This window comes from Cyprinus carpio, chromosome A15 (genome assembly GCF_018340385.1).
Source record: "Cyprinus carpio isolate SPL01 chromosome A15, ASM1834038v1, whole genome shotgun sequence".
Classification (NCBI taxonomy): Eukaryota; Metazoa; Chordata; class Actinopteri; order Cypriniformes; family Cyprinidae; genus Cyprinus; species Cyprinus carpio.
This window is the reverse complement of record NC_056586.1, coordinates 19,104,980-19,132,568: the sequence shown is the minus strand read 5'-3', so window position 1 is coordinate 19,132,568 and position 27,589 is coordinate 19,104,980. Positions and strand designations below refer to the sequence as shown.

Below are 27,589 nucleotides of genomic sequence, written 5' to 3'. Positions count from 1 at the left end.
TTGTAACTTCTGTTTTAAATTAACTTACATAATAAGGTTTGTCATTCCCATAACAGGCTCATTTACATATATTTAGGTACGCATATACTGTATGGTTGCGTTGTATTTATTTATGTATGTATTTATTTATTTAACTGGAAATAGTGCACATATCAAAAAGCATCAGAGTCCGTCCATATTGTTCATTCTGATCTATTCCCTAAGAACAGATAATTAAAAAAAAAAAAAAAAAAAAAAACATAAAACCGAGATATATTACGTCGGTAGGACAGATGTAGTCCTACAAGAATGCAAATTGGTCCATTACAGAATGCAAATTACTAGTATAATATTCTGATAAAACGTTAATTGTTGCATTCTTCCTCAAAAGTCTAAAATGAGAAAGACGTCAGTGTTCGATGCGACTCAATTTATCCCAAAATAAACACATGCGCAACATGTTGCAAGCCTCATCACGCATCATTTCCCACGGCCATAATAAACTTCTGTTATAAGCCTTCACGCAGAACAGAACAATTTCGGGGAACGGAGCTCAGGAAATGTGAAGGATAGGGTTCGAGTGATTAATATTTTATCCAAAGTGTGGATTTACAGAGGTGACAGATTACACTGCTCCAATTGACAGTCTCCGATGTAAACGAATAGACGTACCTGTGAGGAGACGACTTTTCTCGACTATTGCTCCATCCTAAAGTTGCTGCGGCTGAGGTAAATTCTCGCACTTGCCTCGAGGTACGCAGAGCCTCTGCCTCGTTACGACTGTCAATCAAACAAATAGAGAGAAGACGTAAGCCCCTCCCATTCATTAAGCCACTCCCATTGGTGCCTTCAAACTAGCGTTACAACTTGTATTTTCAGCTTGTCAGTCAGTGTGTGTCTTAATGTGTTAAATAATGCATGAATTATGTCCAGTCAGCCGTTAAATGTAGAAAAATAAACACTTGTCCAAAGGTGTTTATTTTTATACAATGACTACACATTATACCACTTATTACACGCCTTTATATTTACAACAAATGCTTGGACATTAAATGTTGATGAGCTTAAAGATGTTGATTATTGTGACATGTCAACCACAATGTGAATTTTGCCAAGCAATAAGAAAACATTAGTTATTTTTAATAACAATGTAACTCAGATTGCTTTGCGCAAAGCTGGTTTTAGCTGGTCTACAGCCTGGTCTTTTGAATAGCTGTTTTTAGCTGGTCTCTTTTGACCACTACCTTAGCTGGTCAGGCTGGTTTTAGCATTAGTTATTTTGAATAACAATGTAACTCAGATTGCTTTGCGCAAAGCTGGTTTTAGCTGGTCTCCAGCCAACCAGCTTAGGCTGGTTTTAGCAGAGTTTTTTTTTTTTTTTTTTTTTTTTACAGCAGGGTGGACTAGTTAAATAACATATTTAACATATTGCCACGCCTTCCTCAATTTTTCAATGTCTCTCTTAAAATATCAGTGAGCTGTTTCTGTTTTCTCTATTTAAAAGTTCTATGCTATAATCATTTCGACACAAACTCACAAGATGGTGCCACTTAGCTTTTTTCGGGTTGGAATGAAAAAACAAAATCATTGAGAGATACAGAAAAAATTAAGTGAGGAAGGCCACCAGGTTAAGTGTTGCCATGAACTACCCTGAATTTAGCCGTTTTCATAAAAAAAAAAATTAAAAAAAATTAAAAAAACCCAGACTGATAAAATGTTTGTATAATTTAAGCTATCACAACAATTGTTGTCACAGTTCAAATATGGTATGTTGGTAGGTTTCATTCTTTTTCTGTTCAAAGAAATTAGAGACGCTCTTGATGGTCGACTGACTTGTGGTTTATACTCGTGATTAATAGTCTTTATTATGGCTTGTAAAAATTGCTGAGAAATGTCATGATTGAATAAATGTAGTGTGTAATTAAGTCCAGCTCAATTTTTCATATTTACTACTCCAAGTAAAACAGTAGTAAAGAGTTTATATTTACAATATATATTTTTATTATGCAGAAACAAATGTCAAATAATTAAAATGCAATATTTTCTTTCCAGAGAAAACAACATGCAACATTTGTTGGGATCTGACTTTTTTTTTTGTCACTTAATATACATTTACACTATAAAAAAGGAACAACTCAACATATACATATGCAAAATACAAATATATGCCCACTGTTGGCTGTTGCAGTTTAAAAGTCAACCAAACATAAGACAATTGTGTCTTAAGACACATCTCATAAAACAGACCCGTTTATGATCTGAAATGGACTAGCAAGTTTATAACGGATTCATTCATTTTAAACGCCGTTTATGATGTAACGTGAGAGCACAGTGTCAGGATACCTTGCACTTTATGTTTAATCTTAATGCTTTTTTTATTATTGTCCAACCATAATATCTTTAGATATCTAATGACCGCCTTCATTATAGCATCTGATCACAATCCACGATTATTCATCAGTGAAGAGGCTTTACCAAGATATTGTCATTGTGCTCTATCACTCCAAAAACTCTGTAGATCCACTACAGACAAATGCAACTTCCATAATATAGAACATCTTCACCTGTACCTGCCATCTTTGTCTAAAATAGATGTCTGTGGGTTGTAGCTGTGATGGTAGAAAGAAGACCTTGAGGGGTCAGTGTGTATAACAGAGTTGGTGAGGCTCTTGCGGTCCTGTCTGAGTCTTGGCTGTCTATGCCACCGACACCATAAAAGTTCCACCTGCTCTCTGAAGAAACTGGTGGTCAGAGTGTACAGGATGGGATTCAAGGCACTGTTGATGGGGAGGACAAAAATCACTACCCAAGACGTTATTGTTCCTGAGAGAGACATAAAATATAAAAGAGATATTCCTTAAGTAAAATATATAGTGCATTAATTGTTTTATTTGGAGTCTTTCATGTAGCTTTAGGAGCAACTAACCTGGTATCTTAACTTCCAGCAGGGAGAGGATTTTGACCAGGAAAATGGGAATCCAGCAGAGGGCATCAGAGAACACGATGAAGAAAAAGCGGTGCGCCATTGCCACATCCCTGTGCAGCCGTCCACGCAGCTCTGTGGCATTGATGCCAGTCTTATAGATGGAGTAAAACATGCTGGAGTAGGACACGACAATGATGAGGAAGGCCACCAGGTTAAGTCCTACAAGTATAAGCATAAAACTCTGATTGAACAACAGGTCAATGCCATCTCTGTACTGTGACTAAGAGGTTTTTTAAGTGTACTGCTAAGCATATGGCTTAATGTGCTGGAAAATAGCTATCATCAGTTCAGTATGGTTGGTGTCGTGAATAATCGAGTGTCATCAGTAGCAATTAACAATATGTGGCACAAACCCAAGACAGATATTCTTCAGAATATTGAGGCTGAGACAGCATTTCTCAGTTTTAAAGTGGCCATATTCCATAGTTTTTTTTTATAATTTAGTTGACAGATATTCTTCAGAATATTAAGGTTGAAGGCAACATTTCTCAGTTTTAAAGTGGCCATATTCTCCACATTTGTTTGTTTTATGCATCAATGTTTAGGATATTTTTAGTTTTATGGGGTTTTTGCATACTATATCACCAAGAATATGTCAATTACATTTGTTATGATTAGCTCATTTCTATGCGTACATAATGAGTAATTATACAGCAGCAAATTCCTTTTAAAAGATCAGTCAGTCCAATAGATGTGGCGATCATATGTTAATAAGCTAGAGGATGTGACATCTTTGTGGTCTTTGTGTACTGGAAAAGGGATTGGAGATTTGGACTGGAGTAACTCTTTATTTCAAAAGATAAAAAATATCTATTATGCATCAGATGTTTTTCACCAGTGGCAGAACTCACCAAGAAAAATTCCAGTGGAATATCCCTTTGCAATGGGCTTTTCCAGACCTTCAGAGTGAAGAGGGAAACACACTCCATTGTGTCCGTAATAATTCCCAAACATCTCCTCATTAAGCAGAGGCACTGCAGCTATAGAGATACCCAGCAGCCATATAGAGGTTAAAATGGTAAATGTTTGACATTTGCTCGGTCGCAGGTGGCTGAAAGGAAAAACAATGACTAGGAACTTCTCCATGGTCAGATAAGTGAGCATCATGACGGAAACCTCAGAGGACAGCATAGCCAGAAAGCCGATGATACGACACTCCAGGCTGTCCATCCACAGCTTAGCATTCTTGTTGTACTCGCCACGGAACTTCACATCAAAGACCCCCACAAAAAAAAGATAGACCCCCATCAGGCAATCTGCACCTAGGGACAAATGAAGCATTGGGGTAAATAGCTATTACTCACTGGATGCCAGAAGTACAACTCATTAATGAACAAGGAGCTTCCTAAAAGCCCCTGATTTATTATTTGGTCTTGCGCCAGAATGTTGGCGCTTTTCCTACACATATAAAATGTTATTTTTAAAAGACAAATCACAACACCAGCAGGCCAGAAATCTATTTTATGAGGCATAGCACAGGTTTGTGACCGAGGCACATGTGGTTCTGACATTGCAGGCTAAAATGGAAGCGTTTTCCATGACAAACAGGGATTAATGGAACCAGCTCAAGAACTCCAGCAAGAGTTAGAATTGATTACTGAAGCTGCTCGTAATAGAGAACAAATCCTGTGCGAATAGAATTGTTACAAGGTTATAGATTTCCCGTCCAATCACGATAGCCTTTCAAGCTGAATGTCAGACCTGGTTTTCAAATATCTCAGACATGCTCTTCAAGAACTAAATAATATTGTCAACTGCTGTTGCACGTTGCTGATTGCTGAAAGCATAAGGGGAGGGAGAGTTCTTCGACGGAACCCACATCATTTTTAAAGGGGACATCGTTTTACATCATCGTTTTACATCATTTTAACCAAAGCATATAAAAAATCATACCAACTTGTGGAAAATGGGCCTCCGATGTCCTCTTTAAAGTAAAAGGATAATTGAGATATAGCTTGCTATATGTAATCCTAGACATAATTGAAAGAACATTATGGGTGCTAGAACACTTAATAATAATTTGAGTACTCGATGCCCTAGAAAACGGCTTGTTTCCAGGAGTGCCAGCTGCTTCTGCTTGCGTCACATTGGTTTCATAACAGACAGCCAGTTATAGTAGAAATAAACCCTAAAAACAGATGTATGTATGTGTGCTTTTAACTCATAAAAAATATTTAGTGTTTAATATAATTAGGTAAAATGGATACCTCTGGTACTCACAGCACAAAACCTTGATGCAGAGAGCATGCAGGTTGTTCTCAGCCCGCAGGACTGTCCGCATCCCGATGACAAAGAGGTTTCCAAAGCAGGTGATAAAAGCCATGACCCACACGGAGACACGAAGAACCACATTAGCAAGCAGATCTTCAAAAGACGAGAGCCCGTCTGATTTCGGTTTACACTTTCGGACATGTGGGGCATAAGAGCAGTACTGGAACTTCTTGAAATATCTGTATATGAAATAGCATGTAAAAGTTAAAATGAATATTTAATTAATACTTAAGTTATTTAATTTTTTTTTTAAACCCTGCTGGTAAATCACCATTCTGCAGGTAAAATATGTTTTTGTTTTTTTTTTTTTATTTACTTATATATTTATTGTAATATTTTTTATCATATTTTATTTCTTATATTTTATCATATTAGATTATAAAATAAGTTTTTAAAAGTATATATTTAATTTTCTATATTATATTATAATTTAAAAATAATTATTACATTACATTTTTATATTTTGTCTAACTTCACAGACTTAAAAATGACCACTTTTTATGATGTGTGGTATATATATATATATATATATATATATATATAAAAAGGTGCAAAAACTAGCACATAATAGCACATGAACATATCACTACACATTAGATGACTAATTATATTTCAAACTAAATGAAAGCAGAATGAGATATTCACATGTAGGAGAGGTTATACATGGGGCGGAACATGCTTGTCTGGATATTTGGGATCTCCACTCCCTCCAGGCCCCTGCAGAAACAGAGTATTCAAGCTTTATTATTAAGCCTTTAACCAAGAGCCTTCTGTTATTCCGCTGACCTCCATCCGCTCAGCATCTACAAGCTCTGAGCCTCAGTGATTACTAGAATTTCCGATTCTGGCACACAGCCTGGTCTACTGTCTGTTTGCTTGTTTTTGTTTTTTTGTGAATCTATGCTGCAGCCTGAAACAAACCCACAAACACTAACTCAGCTCCATGTGTGACTCATTTTATTTGGAAAACTACCTTTGTTGTGTGATCACTACAGCATATTACATTTTTTAACATTTATTGTTGAAAATCTCATGAAAACCTCAGAAAATACTGTTACTTACAGAGACTGGAGCTGAATTAGGGGCTTAAACTGGCCTGGGTGGATATGGTCCAGTGGGTTTTGGGACAAATTCCTACAAATGAAAAAACACAGCAGGCCATTTTATGGAGAAACTCAATGCAACAGCACACTTAATGATGAAGTGTACTTACAGACAGCAGCACAATTATTACAGTATATATAATTTTTTTCTTTAATTTTTGTTTTTAATAAAATACAAATTCAAATAGTTTTATTTATCTGACCACTATTACTCACAGAATCTGCAATGAGGGTAAATCCTTGAATATACTGACTGGAAGTTCCTTTATTAAGTTACTGGACAGATCCCTGCAAAAGCGAAAAGGATATGTCAAATTAAATTCACTAATAACTTCTAACACCATTCATGCACACACACATTCACAGCAATGCTTCATCTTCACTTACAGGTCTTCCATCGTATGCAGAGACAAGGTGTTCTCTGGCAGACTCTTGATGAGGTTGGCTCTCAGTGACCTAGAAGACAGCAAGGGTGAGAAGACTAAGGAGAGAGGGTCCTGATTTGGAACTTGTCAATCTGCTCTCTGTAATTGTTTCCATTTTGAAAACTGTCCATTATCAGCTGGAGCTCAAAAGTACAGAAACTGACTTTCAAGGTAAAGAGAGAGAATTAGTTTAATTTTTTTCTTACATGCAACAATTAAGTCATGTGTCCACCTAAGCAATTTTAACTAGGTGAAAATGCCAGGCGCTCTGTTGAAAATGCCTGACTATAAGTGTGTTTGACAGTGCTTCTGTGGCGCAGCATTTTTTTCAGTTGAGACACAGCATTTGACCACTAGATTTACAAAAACATTTCAGTTTTAAGAAGTGTTTTCTTAGCATTTTAACATTACATCAACTACTGATGAACACGTTAATTTTTATTTGAATTATCACTCAGAAGGTTAATTAATCATGTATTACTTTGTCTTTGGAAAGCCTTTGTCTTACAAACACATTAAAATGCACAAATTCACGTTATTTCTTATTAACATGTAATACAGGGATTCCAAAATTTTTTTTTTGTCAGCCGAACCTCTTTCACCTACTGTACTATTATTACTTAAAGTACCCCTGAGACTTTAAAATAAATATTTTAATAATTAAGTATCACATTTGCATGTTCACAGTTAATTGTCACATGACATGCAGGTAAACAAATTGTAAAAAATAAATAAATTAGTAAGTGTTTTATTTTGGTTGATGTTATTTAAAAAATAATTTGTTTTAATTTTACATTTTATGATTTAATTAATTATTTGTTTTTCATTAAACCTTTTAATTTCATTAAAGCCCTGCAGTTCCTTTATGAACCCCAGTTTGGGAAACCTTGGTAATGTTTAATGTAGGCTACTTCATGTTGTTAATAACAGCAAATTGAATATATTTTCTTTTCTTTGCATTTTTATGTCGATATGGTACACAATTATCCTATTCAAATCAATGTGATAAACAAGTTAGGTCAAAAGTAATCGAAAGTAATCAATAATTTTGAATTATTTGGATCCGAGAAAATATAAGTTAAAATAAAGTAGAAACCAAAAATCTGAAATAAAATAGTAAAATTATGCAGATTATATAATTTGTACAGGAAGATGTTGTGTTGCATTTGAAAAGAATGCAAAATAGAATCATTTAAACTATGCATCAATCATCCATACATTTAAATTACATTCTAGTGAAATGTTGACTTCTAACTTTAAAGCCTATCATACAGATGGTATAATTAGCTTCAGCTCAAAAAAAAAAAATATTAATACTCATAATGCTAATACTCACAGCACAGTCAGATGTTCACAACTGAGTAAAGTTGACAAGCCCAAAGTTTTAATACAGTTTCCCTCGAAATCCCTTTAAAAGAGAATGTTAAAGTGATGAATAAACATTCACAATGCAGCAAAAATGCAGGACATACAACATTTCAGTAAATTTAATACAGGCAAACTGGCATGTATTTAATATATACATGATATTAAAAGGTAACATGACAGCTGAAGGTCTAAGACAATTTGGTTTCATTAATAGAAACGCTTCGTCTAATCAGTGAAATGCAACTCATATTCTGTTGCTCTTGGCTGTCAATGACAGATGCCATGGCCAAAGAGAGAATAACAGTGCATTAGCAGCTGAGAACATACTGTTCTTGTACTGCAGAGATGCTATAAAGAAAGATGAGCTCCTGGTAGCATTCAAACCTGTCTGCAATCTGAAAAGAGCCAAGTTAAAAACAACAACAACAAAAACACTAATCACTAATGCTGAAAGAAAAAACATATTAAATACATATTAAGTATACCTAAGCAAAGGCTGTTAAATATGATTATCCTGGAGATCTTGAGAGGTTCCAAAACACACAACCCTCTGAATTACTGTATGTAATATAGTGCATTATTGGGACAAAAGTCTTTAGTAACTCCTGAATGTTTCTCCAGTTGCTTTAGTTTCACTCTCAAACACTTGCTGCCTGGGTGAAACAAATTACAGGAACAAGTTCAAGAGATATTTTAAATATGTCACTATAATCTCAGTCTGGACTTTTTTTGTGTGAATATGAGACCCATGCACTTTGCGCAAAAACAGTACTTGTGACAAGACAACTGGTACTAGTGCATCACAGGGAGCTCAGTTGCTTAATCAGGCTTAAAGACAATGGGCAACTCTAATGTCTTGTGAGATAAAAATTTTTGATGAGTAAAGAATAGTGGGCAGTTTCTGAGTACACCAGTATATTTTAGCTCTGTTCCAAAATGTGAGCTGCCCCGATGCCTACTCCCAGCATCTTCCTCAAAATTCAAAATTCAAAGCAAGTTGTGACATTTATATTAAGTAGAAAAGAAGTGAATACTTACAGCCAGCTGAGAAAGGGCATATGGCTGCAGAGTCTGGTGGGTGGAAGCTGCTCTAGAAAGGTGTTCACCATTGACCTGTACAGACGATTAGATGAGGTGAGCCGGAATATCATAACCTGTCAGCAGCAGACACCTCATACAGACATTTACAACTACAGTGCACAGACTTCACTTTAATCAGTTAAAATGCAAATATTTAATTTCTCCAAGCAATATTTTTTTGTGACTGAATCATAAACTGTGTAACTGAATTGAACAAGTCCAAACTTTCCTAATTGAAGATTGACGAAGACTCACAGGAAGAAGAGGGAACTCAGGCCAGTAAATGTGTTGGCTGTAATTGTTGTTATGGGATTGTCATCCAAAATCCTGAATAGGATGAAATAACATTTGAAAACATGCATAATGTCCCTAAAACACCAGCCAAAATAATGGACTGGTTTTGGATGAGTTTTGCTGTCTTTCCTTAATTCACCTTAACAACCCGATTCAGTACAGCTACACTACTGTTTAAAAGTTTGGTTTAATTTTTTTTAATGAAATAAATACTTTTATTCAGCAAGGACGTAAAAATTGATCAAAAGTTACAGTTAAGACATTTATAATGAGTTACAAATGATTTCAAATAAATGCTTTTTTTTTACTTTCTGGGAAAAATGAATCACGGTAAAACATTATGCAACGATTTTCAACATTAATAATATGCTGATTTGAGCCCAAAATCAACATACTGAAATTATTTCTGAAGGATCATGAGGCAACAAAGACTAAAAATTCAGCTTTGTCATCACAGGAATAAATTACATTTTAAAATATATTAAAATAGAAAACAGTTATTTTAAATTGAAATATTATTTCACAATATTTCTGTTTTTACTGTATATATATATATATATATATATATATATATTATATATATATATATATATATATATATATATATATATATATATATTATATATATATATTTTTTTTTTTTTTTTTTTTTTTTTTTTCATCAAATAAATTCAGACTGGGTGAGCATAAGAAACTTATTAAATAATATATATAAATAAGTCTCACCAATCACAAACTTTTGAATGGGAGCATATACTATGAATTTTTTAAATATAATATTTTAATACAGATTGAATTCTTGTTCAAAAGTGTTTTGCACAAAATAGACTGGGTTATCACTTTTTAACTTAAATGAAATGTTGTTTTTAAATATTTTATATATATTATATAGTATATGTGTGTTGTGTTTTTATTTTGTTTTTGTGTTGTGGATTTTTAGATCATTTTTCATATAAGGACAGCATTTACAGCTTGTTGATGTACTGACGGCTGTACTCACAACCACTTAAGTTTATGAAGATCGCTGAACACTCCAGGAGATAGCAAGGAGATGCAATTCTGGCTCAAAGATCTACAACACAAGATCAAGCAAATACAACTGCTCATTCATGCTTTTTCTTTTCCTATATCTTCCCATATACTGTATGAGATAAGGGTCAGGAACACTGTCTGAACTCCTTTCAAATCCAGTGTTTGACATTTGAAGCCAAGGCATCATACTATCAGTGTGCATTAAGATTTTTTCAGAATATATTTATGTGATGTTTTAACAATTCTAAAAAAAAGCTCATGTATTCATGTTTAATTTAAAAATTGTATTATATAAAATTTGCACTTACAGTTTTTGCAGCTTATATAGACCACTAAAAGCATGAATGGAAACAGTACTAATGCAGTTATCCTGGAGAAACCTGAGGGAGAAAAGAAAACAATCATTAGTTTGATCAACAGGTGGCTGTGTTTAACAGGTTTACAAAGCTGACAAAATATCAGGACCCGAGCCATATCTACAGACTAAAATATCATTATTATATTAGACCTTTTGACTTGGGTCAGTAACCAATCACAAAACAACCACACAGAACACCCTTGCAACCATCAAGAAACCACCAAGCAACATGCTTTTCAGAACACTTTAAATTAAGCTCTGAAACAACTTACATTACCCTTGTATCATGTTGAAGACTTTTGCACAGGCGTGAAACAGAAAACTTAAATAATGTCAGAAGAATGATGACCTGGCGCCAAACAGACCACATGAACCTCAGTTATTTTGTCTACGATTCTATCATGCCATCCTTGAGTGTCTGAAGTACTGTATCCAAAACTGAATGTACTCAACCAAACATTAATCTAAGAATGAATAAATATTTAAATATAAGAGGTGCTTAATCAGCTAAAATGAATGCCTCAGGACTGCGGTATGTGGGCATCTTTGTAACTGCAGCAGTAAGTTGTTTTCACTCTGAGAGTGTTTCTGCTGTGGCTCCATACAGAAAACAAAGTGATTTCTAGGTTACAACATTAAATATTTAATAACGATTTTAAATTATGAAAACATTAGGAGTGTGCCATTGATAATTATTCATAAAATCGATTTATATAAGGAGGATTAATTAATCTATTTAAAAATGAACCTAAACATTGAAGTGGAGCTACAGTATAAGCTTCTTTTATGGTAAAATTCTGCTCTCAGTGCCTTTTTTGAGACACACCATGAAATAAATACGATAAACTAGCTTTTCTCTTTGACACAGAAATACAACGGCAAATTCTTTCAAGTAACACATGGAAAAAACACATCAATGACTGACTTCTCATGTTTGATTTAGTGCCAAGCTATCTCAAGTTTTGAATGCATTGAAACTCACTTTTAGCTTCCCAGCATGTCTCAGTTTAACAATCAGAAAATATCTTGAAATTACTTGAAAATGAATCTTAATATTACACAGTGGTGTTCCCAGTTCTCTGCTGGGGCGGAAGATCTAAATTAAGTACTATCATAGCTTGCATAACTTTGTTGGCTTTAAAAAGAATTTGAACATTTATTTATCAAAAATATAAATCACTTCTATTTAGAGCAATGTTTTTTTGTTTTTATTTTTAAGAATGGTGACTTTCAGTTTGGTTTTTTTGTGTTTATGTGAATGTGAATGTTTTTTTGCATGTTGTTTTGTATATACTTTTTTTTTATTATTTTTTTAAAATTCTAAAAATAAAATAAAATAAAATAATTAAAAAAAATTTTTAAATTATACCACCATTTATAAAACAAAAATAAAAAAGTAAAACCTTTTATTCAGCAAGGATGCATTTAAGTGATTGAAAGCAGACTTTTAAATTTTTACAGAACATTTTATTTAAAATAAACACTGTTCTTTTGAATACTTTCTTCATTAATAATCCTGAAAAATACATTAAATTTTCCACAAAAATATTAAGCAGTTTCATACAACTGTTTTCAACACTGATAATCAGTATAAATCAGCTTATCTGATTATCATTTTTATGATGTAATGGCTGCTGAATAAATACATTTTTGATAAAAAATTTCATTTTCATCAAATAAATGCAGGTTTGTGATCTGCTTCCTTTAGAAACTTTAAAAAATCTTACAGACCACAAACTTTTTAAATGGACGTGTACAGTATATTTCATTCAAACATTCAAAAGGAATGATTGGACAAATATTTTTAAAATGACTTATTTTTTAAAGAAAATAATTTGGAAAAAGGAAAAATTGTTACAACAATTAGCATTACTCTCCATTGGTGTAACACTTTTGTCCTAAAATAAATAACACACTGTAAGTGCTTGTTGCCTTACTCATGTCCATATCGGTTTGTACTAGAAAGCAGATCTGCTAGCTCTTTAATTGGCTTGTTAATCACCAGACAGACAGTAAATTTGAAATCCGGAAAACAACACCATAGGAGTTATTTTCAACACTCTGTAAGTGTATATATGAGAACCACCCACAAAGTGTTAATTTAACACTTTCAAAAGTGTTGCCTCATGCAACACCAATACAGTGTTAAAATGTGAACACTAAGAGAGTGAAATATTAACACCGATGCAGATAAAAACAACACTGTTACAGAGCTGGGTGTAGCTTTGTAGCAAACACTGACAGAGTTAAAATTCTACACTATTCCGGTGTTGACATGACACTTTGAAAAAATGAAAATCACAATATACTCAATGTATAAAAGGGTCAAAATTTACACCATCCTGGTGTTGATAGAACACTTTTTTGGGAGTTATTTATGGTTCTGCATTACCTACTAAAAAAAAAACCTAAATACTAAAAACTAAAATAAACTAGAAAATAACTATGAAGAAAACGTCACTGTCAAGGTTTCAAAACTTTATTTCAGCACAGAGCAAGAAACCATAAATGCCATGAAATTATTACAAATAACAGTCCACGACAATGTAAAAAAGATGGTCATTGCCATAGGACATTTGTAAATCAAATGGCTTGTAGTACATCAATTCCTCAGGTTTTTTGAGTACAAGACAATGTTCTTGTTCAACAACACTGAAAGCATGAAGGTGTTCAATAAACTCTGATTCCATACACGATACCAAAAAATAAATTCCATCCTTAATAAAAATTGTAACAATCTTTCCAAAAACAGGTGCATCATCAACAAACTCTAAGAAAACAACAAGACCACTGCGATACTCAGTACCTTGACACTTTACCCATGGTGTGACCATTACCTCGCTAGAGATATCAATCTGGAGCTGCTCTGAAATAAAATCAGAGTTTTCAAGGTCAGACAACATCTCATTTGAAACAGGGCCAGACTCAATACCCCTGATAGTACAGGACTCCCAGTGATAGGCAATGGCTAGTAGCTGGTGTTTTTTTGCAAGCGATTTGGTCAGGTTTTTGAAGTTTTTTAGATTTTTCTTAAAAAACCTGTGTTTTGCCTCATACCTCATGGTCCATACATGAATCAATGGGCCAATTTGTCTGATGCATTCAGGGTAGTGAATCATAAGGTGGTGTTTTGGAATTAGATTCCTAGGATACAAATCCTTAAACAACTGATGATGCTCTTTTATCAGATGCTTCAAAAATATTATCATTCCTTCAGAGATGCAAGGAGAAAAGATAATATTTACAATATGTAAGAGAAGCAACATCAAATGCCAGTGCTTATCTCCCACTGGGACTACATCTCCAAATATGAGAGGGATGTTCTTAATGAGACACCATGTCTGACTTGCATTGAGACCAATGTTGTTTCCTGCTTGTTGAAGGTTGACCTTGGTTGGGCGGTTATTTCTTTCTAAAAAGCCATAGTTGAAGGCATACAATCTTTGAGGAATGGAATCGCCAGAAATTAGATTGCAACTCATATATTCAAACAGCAGTTTCACTTCATACTGTGCAACTCCCTCCAGGATATCATGCATAATATCCAGCACAAAGTTCTCAGATACATTAAAGTAAGTCAAGGTATTGAGTATAGAATTTCTTTTAACACCATAACAGGAGTTTTCATTGGGGTTGTCAGCAAGATACTTGTAATGCTCCTCATTTAGATTTCTATTACGCAATATCATCCGTGGATCATCCTCACTAAATACTTCCTGTGCTAACACCTTGTCAGTGAGACAGAGTCTGCAGTAATGTTTTGCAGAAAAAGATTCAACATAACCAAGAATACTATTTAGACCTAGGTTATCACCAGTTATTTGCGAAATAGTACCAAAGATGGGCTCCTCAGAAAATGACACCATCATTCCCTTCTTCTCAAGTACTTTCACATCATCAACCAATGGGCCAAGTATTTTGTCCATGCCATACTTTTTTCCATCTTCAGAATGGAACAAAGAAATTAGATGTATGTTCATTAAGGAAGAGTTAATGTGTGCTGGCAGGTTACGAAGTACAAAATATAAACAGCCAAGTTTATGAACTCCTGCTTTAGATCCTAATGGGTTCGCGGTTTCAAAATCGTCATAGTAAATTTGGATCTGAAGTGCATTGCTGTGGATGGAGTACAAAGGATGTTTTTTATAATACTGTCCATCACAAAAATCACAATACATGTCACTTTGCCGTTCCTCTTGGATAAGATTACACACTTTATCATTCCTAAAAATGAACTCAAGAGTCTTCAGAAGAGGGATATATATGAAAGTGTCATTAACTGTTGTCTGTTCATACATACCAGAGATTTTATTTCTTCTTGTATCGTATCTGACACCTAAGTGTATTTCAATAGGTTCAACAACCCCCCATTTCTCACTGAAATATTTTCTCCATTTTGTATCAGTATTAAAATCAGAGAATGGATTATTAAAACCATTAAAAACTTCTTCAACTGAACTTCTACTTGTGCTGTCAACAGGCACAACATTTAAAACATTTTCCCTTAAACTTGTATGGAAATCATTAACAAAATCCTCCATGCTTTCAACAACTGACATGATTACACTGTTTGCAACACCATTGCCCTGTAATTTGGCTATAATAGATGCACACCTTTCCCTCGAACTATCCCTTGAAACAGAAGAACATTCATGCAAACTTGCATCATGTAATCTTTGCTCTGTGTCAGACACAACAAGTGATACTGCTTCATTGAGATCTGGAGCTTGTTGATTTTGTAAAGATACAGTTCCACTGCTTGATGCTACAGCCCTCAAATGAAATCTAGTTAAATGTTATGTCTAAACCCTTCATAACTTTTAAATTGCAAGGAACAACCATCCTGATCACAAACCAGACCAAATTTCTTACCAGGATATAAACCATGTACAAGTTTTAGGTGCCGAATTAATTTAGCTATTGTAGCAAACAGTGATTTACAGATATAGCATCTAAACATCATTCAAAAACTTAGCTCTAAGCTCCTTTACTCTTGGGCTCTCACTTGTGGTGCCAACATCAATTTTGTACACTGTAGTCTGGAGAAAAGTGTACCAATTTTTGAGTGGAGGATCATAACTGAGACTGAAAACAAAATGAACCTTGAAGAGTTCATCAATGGCAGCCAGTGAAGAGGATTCTTGACAGGGGATGAGCTTTTTATCCACCACAATGAAGTAGTGACTGATGGCTTCCTTGCTGCTCCCTGAGGCAAGAATGTATGGCTGACGATTCTCTTCCAGCTCAAGGTGTTCCTGTATACTCCTGCATGCCTAAATGGGGGAAAAAATTACGTCTATGAATAATAATGATAAATTAATAAGTACAGCTTTATCAGTTAACATTTATTTGAGACTTTTTAGCTTAATTGCACATCATAAAGACCGGGAAGCACTCCAAATCAAAACCGTACATGCACAAACAACAATTTTAGTTTAGATTTAGATCAGATTTAGATTAATTTTACATTTATCATTTTACAGTTTTTCTAATAGTAAAAAATAAGATGAATAAATTACTGAATCAATTCCAAGTGTAACACTTATAGCCCTTGTATTTTGGCACCAGTGTACCAGCTACCTACTTTGTGAAACACCACCAGATGGTCAATAGCCTGTGAAATACTGATCCTTTGGATTTTCTTTCTTCCTGAAGCCTGGGGTGATAGGAGATGCAAAAGTAGAAGGAAGGATGATATATCACTGTCCCACTCTGAAAAAAAAGTAACTGTGTTAAATGTCTACACAAAAATGAGTATGTATAGTATGATTTCACTGCAAAGTCATTGGAAGTATCACCTGGGGAATCCTGTGCCTCGCTGCTTTCTTTGCTCTGTTTGGCAGATGACAGTAATCTTTTCAGCAGTGGAGTGGAAGTCAAGGTTTCTCCTAGCCTGATAACCTTTGCTTTGAAAACTGTCGGCCACCTTTCCAAAAGTCTGGAAGCAGTTTCTGACCCAAAGAGGAGTGTGAAGTCCTGAAGAATCTGAAGCAGTTTGAAGAAAACACAAAGAAATTACAATATATTGTGATTACAATAATGTGGCCATTTTCAACAATGCAGACCATTTGACAGTTCTCTGATACTAACATTTCAATTTTAGTAAAAAATGAAAGAAAATCCATACCAATCCTTTAGTGTCCAGGAATCGAGGAAAAACAGAGAGAATGGTGGTGGATCCCTCTGGATCATGGACAAGGTGCTGTCTGTATTCAAACGTTGCCTTCATCTTCTGCATGATGACCTCACGTTCACTTGTATGATTCATCAAAGAGATGGCCTCTACACTTTGATCATTATCTAGCTGATGTTCTTGGTAACATAGCTGTCTGTCAAGCAAAGGACCTCCCTTTTCTTCTGTTTTTGGATCGTCCTTATTTCCAGAAGGTCTTGTCCCCCTTTGTACTGTCTTGAGGCGCCATGACAAGAATCCAGTGTTTTTTTGGCCATCATAGAAATGTTCCTGTTGAAATGACACAAATTCTTAATTAAACCCTTAATTAAAAATGAAAACATCTTTAGACATTTCCAACTGTGCACAAAATATTGAATGTCCGATCAGTGATAATGACTTACATATCCAGTCCTTCCTTGGGGATCTCTGAGTGAGGGAAACAAGGTGATAATTCCCAATCCATACTTCTGTTTGGTAAGTCGATGTGGGACCCTTCTGAAGAATTGGAACACTCAATGTTACTTTACGCTGATAGGAAATGTTTAAGAACATTTAATTAAACTAACTTTTAGGAAAAAAAAAAAATTTAACAATTTGCACAAATTTGTATCACCCAACTACATCTATCTACTTCACAATCTATAAAGCATCAAAATCACTAACAAACTGAATAATGCAAGACCGAATTATATTTTTATAATTACCCTTCTGTCTCCATCATGTGTGCAACTAAGATGTTCACCATCACTTTCCTTGTGTCATCACTAATTGTGCCTGTATCTTCATACTCCTTAAGCACATTTCCTCCACCTGGTCTTGTCTGTAGAATTTGTTTTATCAGCTATAAAAAAAGAGAGTATTATTAACAGATACTATTATGAGAGAAGATAGTGCAGTAATATCTAAATTACCCTTAAATATGACCCTGATCTAAAAAATATTACCATTATATATGGGGATTACAAAAAAAACCTTAATGAAACTGAATATCATGATGAGTGAAACACCCAGTGTCTGTGTAAGGCTACTGGGACTCACATCTCTGGCCTGTGCTCGTTGTGATGCCACATCATCATCATCATCCTTTCTGAATCGTTTTGGACTAAACCAGTCACTCTCTTCACTGCTTTTTGAAGTTAGAGACAGTGTATCTGTATCCAAGCTGACTGAAGACTGAGGTGTGGAAGATCCTGTTAACGTTAAAACTGGAGTTAATAGATGTCATGTTAATATATATTAATACTGAATTTTTAAAAAAAAATAAACTAATAATGAGAATTTTTAAATCCACGACATTGGTTGTTGAAATAAAAAGACTCAATATGACCCTTGCCATTTGTTTACTTTTTAGAAATACATTGTTGTACACCTACAATATTTTGAACACTGAACATATTAAAACACTACCAGTACTCATTCATAAATTGGGATACAGATCATTCAAAAGGTCATGTTTTCACTAACAAATGTCAGTCAACTCATTTATGACTAAAACCAACCCACTGGTGGACATTAGATCAGGAAACACATCTTTATCCACCTCTGTACCAGTTTCATCTGTAACTGTAATAGCAAGGTCGTCTGGAATTGAGAACTTCTCTTTCACTGCAAAACAAAATATTTACGAATTTTAGTCAAGTTTTATTCATAATTTGACAAAGCTATAAAAAAAAAAAATAGATTTAATTATTATGATATTAAATATCACTCACCCTCTGCTAGGAATAAATCAAAGCACGCCTCTGAGATTTTTATGAATTTCTTCCTATTCCTAAATTGTGCTTTGACAATCATTGTGATTAAGCACCTGAACTCCTGGCTTGTAGAGGAAGAAACACATCTTACTGGTTTGCTACAAACACAGACTCAATTTGAAACAAGATTGTAAAAAAATAAAAATATCAAGACAACTTTCATAATTTATCAAAACGGCACAGATACCAATTAAATCGAAATAGGTTAACTTTTTATCCGTTATAACCCCTCATTTACAAGACAAAACGGGAACTTTTGAGAAATGATACCATTTTCGTCTCCGTGTAAACTTTCACACTCTCCTCCTCCTGCAGTCTAAATAAGCGCGCGGTTTCTTCATCTATTGTATCCGGAAAGACTAGCAATACAGTTTTACGCTACGTACAGCGCCCCAATGGTCAAACCTCGTTATTGCCGATACATTTTACATAAAAATATCTGTGGTAAATTGGTTTTAATTGTCGACATTGTCCACTTTTCTCAAATGAGACTTCCCCAATGACGTATGCAGCTTTCAAATGCGACCAGGACGCAGCCTCCGAAATGAGACAGCAATATATTCCACGACTTTGTTAATACGAAAACACACATTACATTTTTTTTCTCCTTAAAATGTAATTGAGTACTTTAATTCACTAAAATAATTAAACTAACGTTAACCACGTCTGACCATAGACTGTATAAAACACAAATCATATAACGCTGCTCAAACATCGACATTAAAACGTATCAAGTTACCACAATTCAAAACCATGAAGGTCCCAGAAGCATGGTCAACGATCAGCAGAAATCAAAGCCGAATCTTAAAACAAAATCTGAACAATCTTTTTTAGGCCAATAACCATATTGATATATACATTTTCTGTTTACGTTAGAGGACTGCAGAAATTCCACGTGCCACAGTTCACCTGTAAAATGGCGCGGGCGCGCGACTTTATAGACTTATTTTGAAAAGAACACGATCAGACTTTAATCAATAAAAATGACTGCTGTGTGCGACACACGAAATGACAGACGAAACTACTAACGTTAAGTTATATTCAAAGCTTTAATTCGTTGATAAAGGGGCATGACATAGGATGAATTTACAAAAAGCAAATGTCAGAGCTCGTTGGCTTTCTCAATCATTATTATAATTATCTGTGATTGAATTATAATGATTATATACAAATTATAAATTAGAATACATTTACAGTCTGTATCTGTAATATAACATTAAATTGAAAGACTTACCACCACGCTTCCAGCGAAGTAAAATGGCGTCTGCATGTGGTCTGTTTCGATAAAAAATGACGTCTGTCTGCACGTTAATGGAGGTGTGGCATGATTAACTCTGAATGAGAGTTGACGTCTGCAACTATGTAAAATAACACCAACTCTTATTTGAAACCTGACACTTCTGGTGTTAGACCCATTCTGTTCAGTGTTGATCTAACACTTTATTTTAACACTTTATTGTAACACTGGAAAATCAACACTGGTAAATTTACTGTGTGGCTTGTTTTTTAGCGTAAGGTTTATTGTGTTGATTTTTGGTATACTCCCAACACTGAGATTAACAAGCTGCTCAAGCTCAATTAAATGAAGGTGACCATGGCCTGATCATAAACGCTTCAGTGGATTCAGCAGAAAGCTGATCATAAATGCAGGAACCAATAGTTTTTGTACCACATAAATGTGCCATTGGCTGTACGGGTTGACAGCTCCACTATACAAGCCTCCGAGTTGATTTGTGGCTTTAGTAAAACATCTCTTTAGGTCAGTGCATAACAAAGTTATACAATCTATCTTGGGCAGGTTTTATGAAATCAATTATAATATATGTGACAAAATTATAAAGAGGAGCTTGTCTGGATCAAAAGAAAGGCTCAAGAAATGCTTATTCATACTTACAGCCTCTGTAGTTTTATGTATTTGATGAAAGCCTCATCGGGTAGCACGCAAATCTTGTTGCTCTTCAACGACCTGCCCAAAAGCAACACAAACAGCCAATTAAACACTCCAAAGTGAGAAAAAAATAATAATAATAAAAAAATCCTGTTACATTATAATTCAGACTGCACCAAAAAAAGCAGTGCTAAACCTACCCCTGAGGTTTTTTTTTACGTGTTCACTTTTAATTTGAATTAATCCTTCAGCCCAGAATCTTAACAATTAGACATTTATCATTTGTACTGCATGTTGACAACACAAATTTGCATTGGAAGGCTGCGTACAGGGAGGTAACATTCGATGACACCTGTGGAATGGATCTCAAGCTGACATGCACACAGTGGATCTCAGTGTTAATGCACCGGCAGCGATCAGGGTACTGCTCCACTTCTGCAAGGCAGGACAGTAAAGAGACACACACACACACACACACATTCAGATTCTATAGTTTTGGCAATGCAAACTGCCAAAACTATATGTTGGAGGTTTGTGCAGAGTGACAAACAAAATATAGTTAAAAATGAACTATACTTCTTTGCAAGTGTGCTAAAATAATTTTTTAATAAATGTTACACTTCATATAATAAATTAGTTGTTCTTGTAACTTAAAAATAAACTTGTATTGCAAGTTACAACAAATATTGCTGTTTAAACTGTGTTTCTGAGACAGCAAACTTTCAAGAGATAATGACAGAATAAGATGTAAATTTACGGCAGTCTGTAGCAAGATCTTGTGGATGAACCCTTTTAAAAGTCCGGTCGAAGAGATCTGCCCAGCCACTGTTATCTCCCAGAGAGATGGACATGAGACAACATGGGACAAGCACACACACACACACACATAAGTTAACACTTCATGTTAATATAAACATAGACATTTCTGACATTAAAATTTGCTATTCAACAATTAAACCGCAAAGCAATTTTGAAAAACAATTCATGAAAGAATGAAATGCAAAAAGATCAAATCGTTGTTTTGTCTTTATATAAATGTTATACTTCTAAAACTTGTGTGACACATATTGTCCTGACCTGACATCTGAAAACTACCTATCTATCTATCTATCTATCTATCTATCTATCTATCTATCTATCTATCTATCTATCTATCTATCTATCTATCTATCTATCTGCCAAACACAAAATTAACGAAAGAGCAAAATATTGTTTTGGCCAACAAATATTGTCTTTACTAAACTTTATTAATTTGTATGACTTATAAAACTTGTGTGACACATATTGCCACCAAACTGCCATAGTTAATATAGTTATGTCAAAACCCAATATTTTTTTTTTTTTATAATTAGATAAATAAACATTTTATTTATTTAATTTTATTTTAAAATTTGGAAGATAAAACTCACACACAAAAAAATCTTTTTTAAGACATTTAGGAGAATTTTAAGAATTTGAACTAGTAATTTAAGAGTATGAAAGATGTTTGAAACTGTCATCTGAGAACATTTGAATGATACTTTATATAGACCTTGGGACATCTCTGCGTGACAACTAGCCTCTATACATATTCAGCATAATGGTACATGTCAATCAGAAATGATGCAATAAATATAGATGAGCTACATGTGAGATGTCTGTATTTATAAACAGTTCTGACCACAGTTGTCTTCGTCAGCTCCATTGGGACAGTCGTTTTGGCCGTTGCAGTGCAGAACCTGTGGCAGACAGATGCTCATATTGCCACAAGGAAAGTGACCCAGTGGACAGTCTTCTGAAGGCCTGCGCTCCAGACCTGCTGCCGGGACAATATACAAGAGCACGCTTAAGAAATCACATGTGCATGCTTCTTAATGAATAATCTACTCGCATAACTTAAGGTAATATGCAATCAAGATTTAAATACCCAGTCAGGAGAGTATAGAGCAAAGCTTGTCTTTCTTTTTTTTCCTCCCAAGACCTTGATCATGTGTTATGTGATTATACATCCACCTTTACAAATCAGTTCTGAATTACAGTATAATGATATTATGATACTGAGGCTTTTAAGGCTTTAGTAAAAACATGAACAAGCACTGTGTAACAATTATGAGTTTCCCTAAGAAGTGATACTACCCTTTGTTTAGTAACAGACATTGCTAATCTACGAACAAATGCTTTCCAAATGCCTTGAGAAAAGAGACCAACTGTGCAGATTATGTCGAAAATAAACCCATTTCCTTCGAGTTTTGGATAATAAAAGACTATTACTCCTCCGTATGTGGTGGCACATGCTTCAGAGAAAAGAACATTAGGCTGGAATATTCATATGAGCAAATAACAAATCAGTTCAAATTTGTAATGCAAATGATTTTGCACAGTAATACAGCACGGAGGTGCATCGTGGTAAGGGAGAAGAAAATAAAGAGGTGAGGAGAGAGATACCATAAATAGATCTGTTATCTTACAGGATTCATCTTTCTTTATGATTCTCAAAGGCAAAAGTGAATTTTAAGGAATGATAGCCTATAGATAATGAATTTAGTGAGGGTGAATTTTCTTTGACCTACAGTATGTAACATGTTTTGAAGTAACTGTCTGTCCAGAACGAGAACTGAGTGTTCGAGATACAATGCCCATCTGTGAAAGAAGCCAATCACAGGGAAAAGACAACAGCTGGTGCTCTCATATTTAGGGATCTTATACTATACTGAGCCCAAGAATCAATAACAGTGTAGACTACTTAAATCCTCAGTGTAGAAATATTTAAGCATCATCAAACATATTTGGTATTCTCTATCTCTTAAAACCAAGGTTTCTAAAACATGACCTTATCAAACCTCTCAAATCCCAACTGCAGATCTAAATTTTGGATTTCAGTGGCCAACACCCCTCAGGTGTTACAAGGTGTTTTATTGTGGAACACCACAATTGTTTCCTTTAGTAATGAAGGAATACTTAGCTGCACTGTAAAATGATTCATCATTATAGAATCATTTTTCCATTCATTTAACTTAAGTTTTAACTTGATTTTACTCACCAGTAATGAAATATAAAGTGGCTGAAAAAGTACAATGAACTTATAACTGCAAGCAACATCTATCACCACTTCAAAATGTCACATAAATATGGCTGGAATTGATAAGGTCATATTTCATATATAGTTTGGTTGAAGAATAGTCATGAATAAGACATGTATGATGCAATAATATGAAAAGTAGACTAATATAGTTAATGCATAATATCAAATCAGCAATTAAAGTTTTACATTGTTATTATTTTACAGTATTTTGTTTCTATTGATCATTAAAGTCTATTCCTAAATATAGAAAATAAGATTTTTTCGAAGATAACCCAGATTTGCTTTACTGAAACTGATCATTTCTTACCTTTGATTGTTGTTATCGATATAGTGAACAATATCCACATCAAATATAAATCCGATGTAAAAACGGTAACAGCAGCAGACTGAACTGATCTCATTGTGGCGTCGTGCCAGCCGTACATGCCAACATGAGCGTAATTACATTTTATCCAAACACTGAGCTAGGGAAAAAACCCTATCTGTTATCTGTGTTAACAGTAAGAAGAAAAACTAGAGCGCGTTTTATTGTGTGGATGAAAGCTCAACCACGAGGCTCCCGCGCAATTCAAGAGGACCACAGCGTCTGTTTAACATGGTGGAGTGAGTTTAGCGCAATAAAAGTTTGTCCAGCCGGACAGAGAGAGAGAGAGAGAGAGAGAGAGAGAGAGAGAGAGAGAGAGAGAGAGAGATGTGCGTCAGACGCATCCTCTTCTTTTGTGGTTGCTATGGAACCTCTATCTATCTATCTATCTATCTATCTATCTATCTATCTATCTATCTATCTACACTACAGTTGTGCTCAGAATTATTCATACCCTTGGCAAATATGATCAAAGTCGGCTGTGAAAATTAATCTGTATCATCAATCCTTTAGATATTTTATTTAAAAATTTACTAAAATCTAACCTTTCATTAACGAGTAAGAATTTAAAATGGGAGAGAAATCTCATTATGAAATAACTGTTTTTCTCTAATACACATTGGTCACAAATAATCAAACCCTTTTTACCCGATACTTTTTGCAACCTCCTTTTGCCAAGAGAACAGCTCTGAGTCTTCACCTACAGTATAATGCCTGAAGAGTTTAGAGAACATCTGACAGGAGATCAGAGACCATTCCTCATACAGAATCTCTCTAGACCCTTCAGATTTCCAGCTGCATGTTGATCCTTCTCTTCAGTTCACCACACTCATTTTCTATAGAGTTCAGCTCAGGGAACTGGGTTGGCCAGGGCAGAAGCTTGGTTTTGTTCTCAGTGACCCATTTTTGTTTTGATTTTGATGTTTGTTTGTGGATCATTGTCCTGTTGGAAGATCCAACCATGGCCCATTATAAGATTTCTAGCATGGACAGTCAGTGTTTAATTTTTTTTAGTTTCATCTTACCATTGAACCCAGTCCCATTTAAAGTTCCAGTCATGTCTAGTAAATAAAAATGCTGGAGTTTGTTTTTGGATGAAAGCATTTTGTTTTCTAGTTTTTTTTCTTGAAACCCTCCCAAACAAATTTTTTTTTTTTTTGAGGCTTTCTCACGCCAAGACTCAACTATTTTCTGCAGTTCTTCAGCTGTGATCCTTGGAGTCTTCTATCTATCTATCTATCTATCTATCTATCTATCTATCTATCTATCTATCCATTTGTCCATCCATCCATCCGGTTTGTCCTCCCTTCTCTTTTAAAACCAAACAGAACTCAAACTGACATGAAGTCATGTTATCGGACACAGAACTCCAAATTTTCTTCTAAATATCCGATGAGCTGTCTTTCCTTGAAGCGAATGGTAATAAATCAATAGATCATTGGTGTGGATTTGAATTCAGTAGGCTCATTTTGAGTGTGCAGCTCAGATACACTGCTGAGCAGACAAGCCGGAACAGGATGTTTATGATGTTTTATTACTCATAAACAAAAGGAATTATTTATTCATTTCAATTAAGACATTCCTGTGCTTAGTTTTAATTTACATTTAGTAGATAAGAACACTGTGTTGTTCTACATCATGGGGGGAAAAAATTGGTTTGGAATTTTCTTAAAAAAGCTTTTTGAAGAAGCAAAAATTGCAATCAGCATTTCATTGAGTAGGTTTTGATAGTTACTTATAATAACTTGAATCCAAATGAGCATAACTGGAAGTTGATTTTAGAATGAACCACCTGTCTGACAGCGCAGATGCTGTTTAGGAAAACTGTTTGGAAACAGTCATCATTAGGCATTTAAATGACACATTTGACCATTACATTTATGAAGTTTTATCCCAGAGAATAATCTATTAAGAATAGCTTTAGTTTATATTTATATTATGGATACAATTTTTTTTAACCATTCCTGGCTCTGTGCACCAGTGTAGGCCTAAAATAACTGCACATCACAAAAGCTTCATGACATTATCTTTAGTTATGAAGAGTATACTGGGACACAAATAAGGACAGTACAAAAACAGGTTTAAGGCAACAGGATTTAAAGTTTATCATAAATTCCAATATTATAAGTCACACATAATTCAAATCTTTTAGAAAACAAAAGTGTTTAAAAATAAACCTACAAATAACCTTGAATAGGTCATGATAATCGTGTAATATAAATACTTCAGAAATGTTTCTCCAACAAACATTTAAGACATGCAGCTCCCAAGAAATCACAGTTAGGGACATTCATACAGACCAGAAGGCACCCTTTCATTCATGTTTGTGCAAGATTCACAATATAGAAAACACACAAGAATGAATGCCACATAATGACACAGAGCAGACATACACACATTACTACTCTCACACATGTGTACACACAAACACAGGCACTATAATTCCTCCTTAGTGCTTTTCTGTAGTGCTTCTGTGTGTTTGTCGTTCAGCAACCACTTGTTAAACACCGCAATAGGGTCTATGTTCCAGTGTTTGTGAAAGGAAATGGGGGTCTGGTGGGCCAAAAACTCCTTTGCGTAATCTTCGGGACGAGCCTGAGACAGAATACAAAATTAAACACAGGAGGACATATGATTAGTGTTATATAATGAAACTACTACTGTTACTAACTTCCTGTTATCTGGTACATTAAAAGATAACATCTCTGAAAAAGAACATCTCTCCACACACTGGTAAAATGACGTGAGGTTTGATTGAACTCAAATGGGTCTTATAAAAGTAATGGAAGTCGATGTTAAATTTAAGTTTAGTTGTACAGCACTGCTTAAGACCTTCAGTGCCACAACCTCTCTTCTAGCATAAATTACTTGGAAAGAAAAACGTTTGATATACAGAGCATATCAAGACTGCTTCTTATAATGTAATGAGGAAGATGAGTTTAGAAATGACACACAAGGCGATGTTATATGCAATTATTTCTTTTCAAGAAATGAACATGTCTGGACAACTTTCTTAACATCTGCAAAGGTCAGCACTTTTAATTATTAATGGAGTACAGGAATTATATCTGTATCATCTGTACTAAAAATCGACAAATATGTAGTTTAGAAAGCACACATGGTATCACCAAATCCAACTGAATTTTTCAACCCTATCTGAGACATCCAGTGCACTGAAAAATGAAGACTGACAGGAAAACAAATGGCTCAGGTGTTGGGATACTTGCTGTGCTGTCTACACTTTTTGTCCCATTTGATTAGTGGACAAAACACCATGGGACAGCAATGTGTGCTGGCAGTAGGACTGGACAAGTACTGGCATACTTCACGTATTGAAGGGGTCTGTGCTTTGACCTAGTTAAACTTCTGGGGACAAAAATTTTAAAAAATTACCATGAGAAGTTGGGTAAACCTTAAATAAAAAAAATATTATTTATTTATAAATAAATAC

The 27,589-nt window shown here is 34.6% G+C and overlaps 3 protein-coding genes across 9 annotated transcripts in view; all 3 read right to left on the bottom strand.

Moving 5' to 3' along the window:
* Positions 1-1,991: 1,991 nt before the first annotated feature.
* rxfp2b (relaxin family peptide receptor 2b) lies at positions 1,992-24,374 on the bottom strand. 2 transcript variants are annotated; one of them, XM_042771381.1, is made up of 18 exons: positions 24,082-24,374; positions 22,374-22,511; positions 21,471-21,548; positions 21,043-21,148; positions 20,720-20,791; positions 10,847-10,918; positions 10,507-10,578; positions 9,468-9,539; positions 9,171-9,245; positions 8,101-8,172; positions 6,727-6,795; positions 6,556-6,627; positions 6,299-6,370; positions 5,882-5,953; positions 5,186-5,415; positions 3,817-4,227; positions 2,906-3,124; positions 1,992-2,802 (listed from the first exon to the last, which is right to left on the bottom strand). In XM_042771381.1, exons 1-18 carry the CDS (start codon positions 24,197-24,199, stop codon positions 2,540-2,542), a joined length of 2,283 nt encoding a protein of 760 aa, XP_042627315.1. In that variant the 5' UTR covers positions 24,200-24,374; the 3' UTR covers positions 1,992-2,539. The 2 variants fall into 2 exon arrangements, with proteins under 2 accessions (XP_042627315.1, XP_042627316.1); XM_042771382.1 differs by having other exon boundaries at positions 22,374-22,508.
* LOC109079761 lies at positions 15,704-20,314 on the bottom strand. 2 transcript variants are annotated; one of them, XM_042771385.1, is made up of 10 exons: positions 19,096-20,314; positions 18,784-18,890; positions 18,536-18,676; positions 18,110-18,261; positions 17,776-17,912; positions 17,473-17,566; positions 17,024-17,359; positions 16,695-16,881; positions 16,481-16,608; positions 15,704-16,169 (listed from the first exon to the last, which is right to left on the bottom strand). In XM_042771385.1, the coding sequence occupies exons 5-10, from the start codon at positions 17,814-17,816 to the stop codon at positions 15,849-15,851; spliced, it is 1,107 nt and encodes a 368-aa protein (XP_042627319.1). In that variant the 5' UTR covers positions 17,817-17,912; positions 18,110-18,261; positions 18,536-18,676; positions 18,784-18,890; positions 19,096-20,314; the 3' UTR covers positions 15,704-15,848. The 2 variants fall into 2 exon arrangements, with proteins under 2 accessions (XP_042627319.1, XP_042627318.1); XM_042771384.1 differs by having other exon boundaries at positions 20,060-20,314.
* Positions 24,375-26,218: 1,844 nt separating the features above from the next.
* The window catches only part of LOC109104103 (beta-1,3-glucosyltransferase-like), a 67,181-nt gene continuing 65,810 nt past the window's right edge, over positions 26,219-27,589 (bottom strand). For all 5 annotated transcript variants that reach the window (XM_042771369.1, XM_042771371.1, XM_042771368.1 and 2 more), the window contains one exon: positions 26,219-26,733. In XM_042771369.1, the coding sequence (XP_042627303.1) occupies positions 26,575-26,733 (159 nt within the window). In that variant the 3' untranslated portion in view covers positions 26,219-26,574. The remainder of the gene's footprint in view (positions 26,734-27,589) is intronic.

What these genes read in the sequence shown, in the direction of transcription:
- rxfp2b (XM_042771381.1), bottom strand. Translation starts at nt 24,199, where the DNA reads ATGTACGGCTGGCACGACGCCACAATGAGATCAGTTCAGTCTGCTGCT. An exon ending in ATCGATAACAACAATCAAAG is followed by an intron (nt 22,512 to 24,081) that starts GTAAGAAATGAT and finishes TTGTCCCGGCAG; the next exon opens with CAGGTCTGGAGCGCAGGCCT. An exon ending in GCTGGAAGTTAAGATACCAG is followed by an intron (nt 2,803 to 2,905) that starts GTTAGTTGCTCC and finishes TGTCTCTCTCAG; the next exon opens with GAACAATAACGTCTTGGGTA.
- LOC109079761 (XM_042771385.1), bottom strand. Translation starts at nt 17,816, where the DNA reads ATGGTGAACATCTTAGTTGCACACATGATGGAGACAGAAGG. An exon ending in CCCAAGGAAGGACTGGATAT is followed by an intron (nt 17,360 to 17,472) that starts GTAAGTCATTAT and finishes TCATTTCAACAG; the next exon opens with GAACATTTCTATGATGGCCA. An exon ending in CGAGGCACAGGATTCCCCAG is followed by an intron (nt 16,609 to 16,694) that starts GTGATACTTCCA and finishes CTTTTTTTTCAG; the next exon opens with AGTGGGACAGTGATATATCA.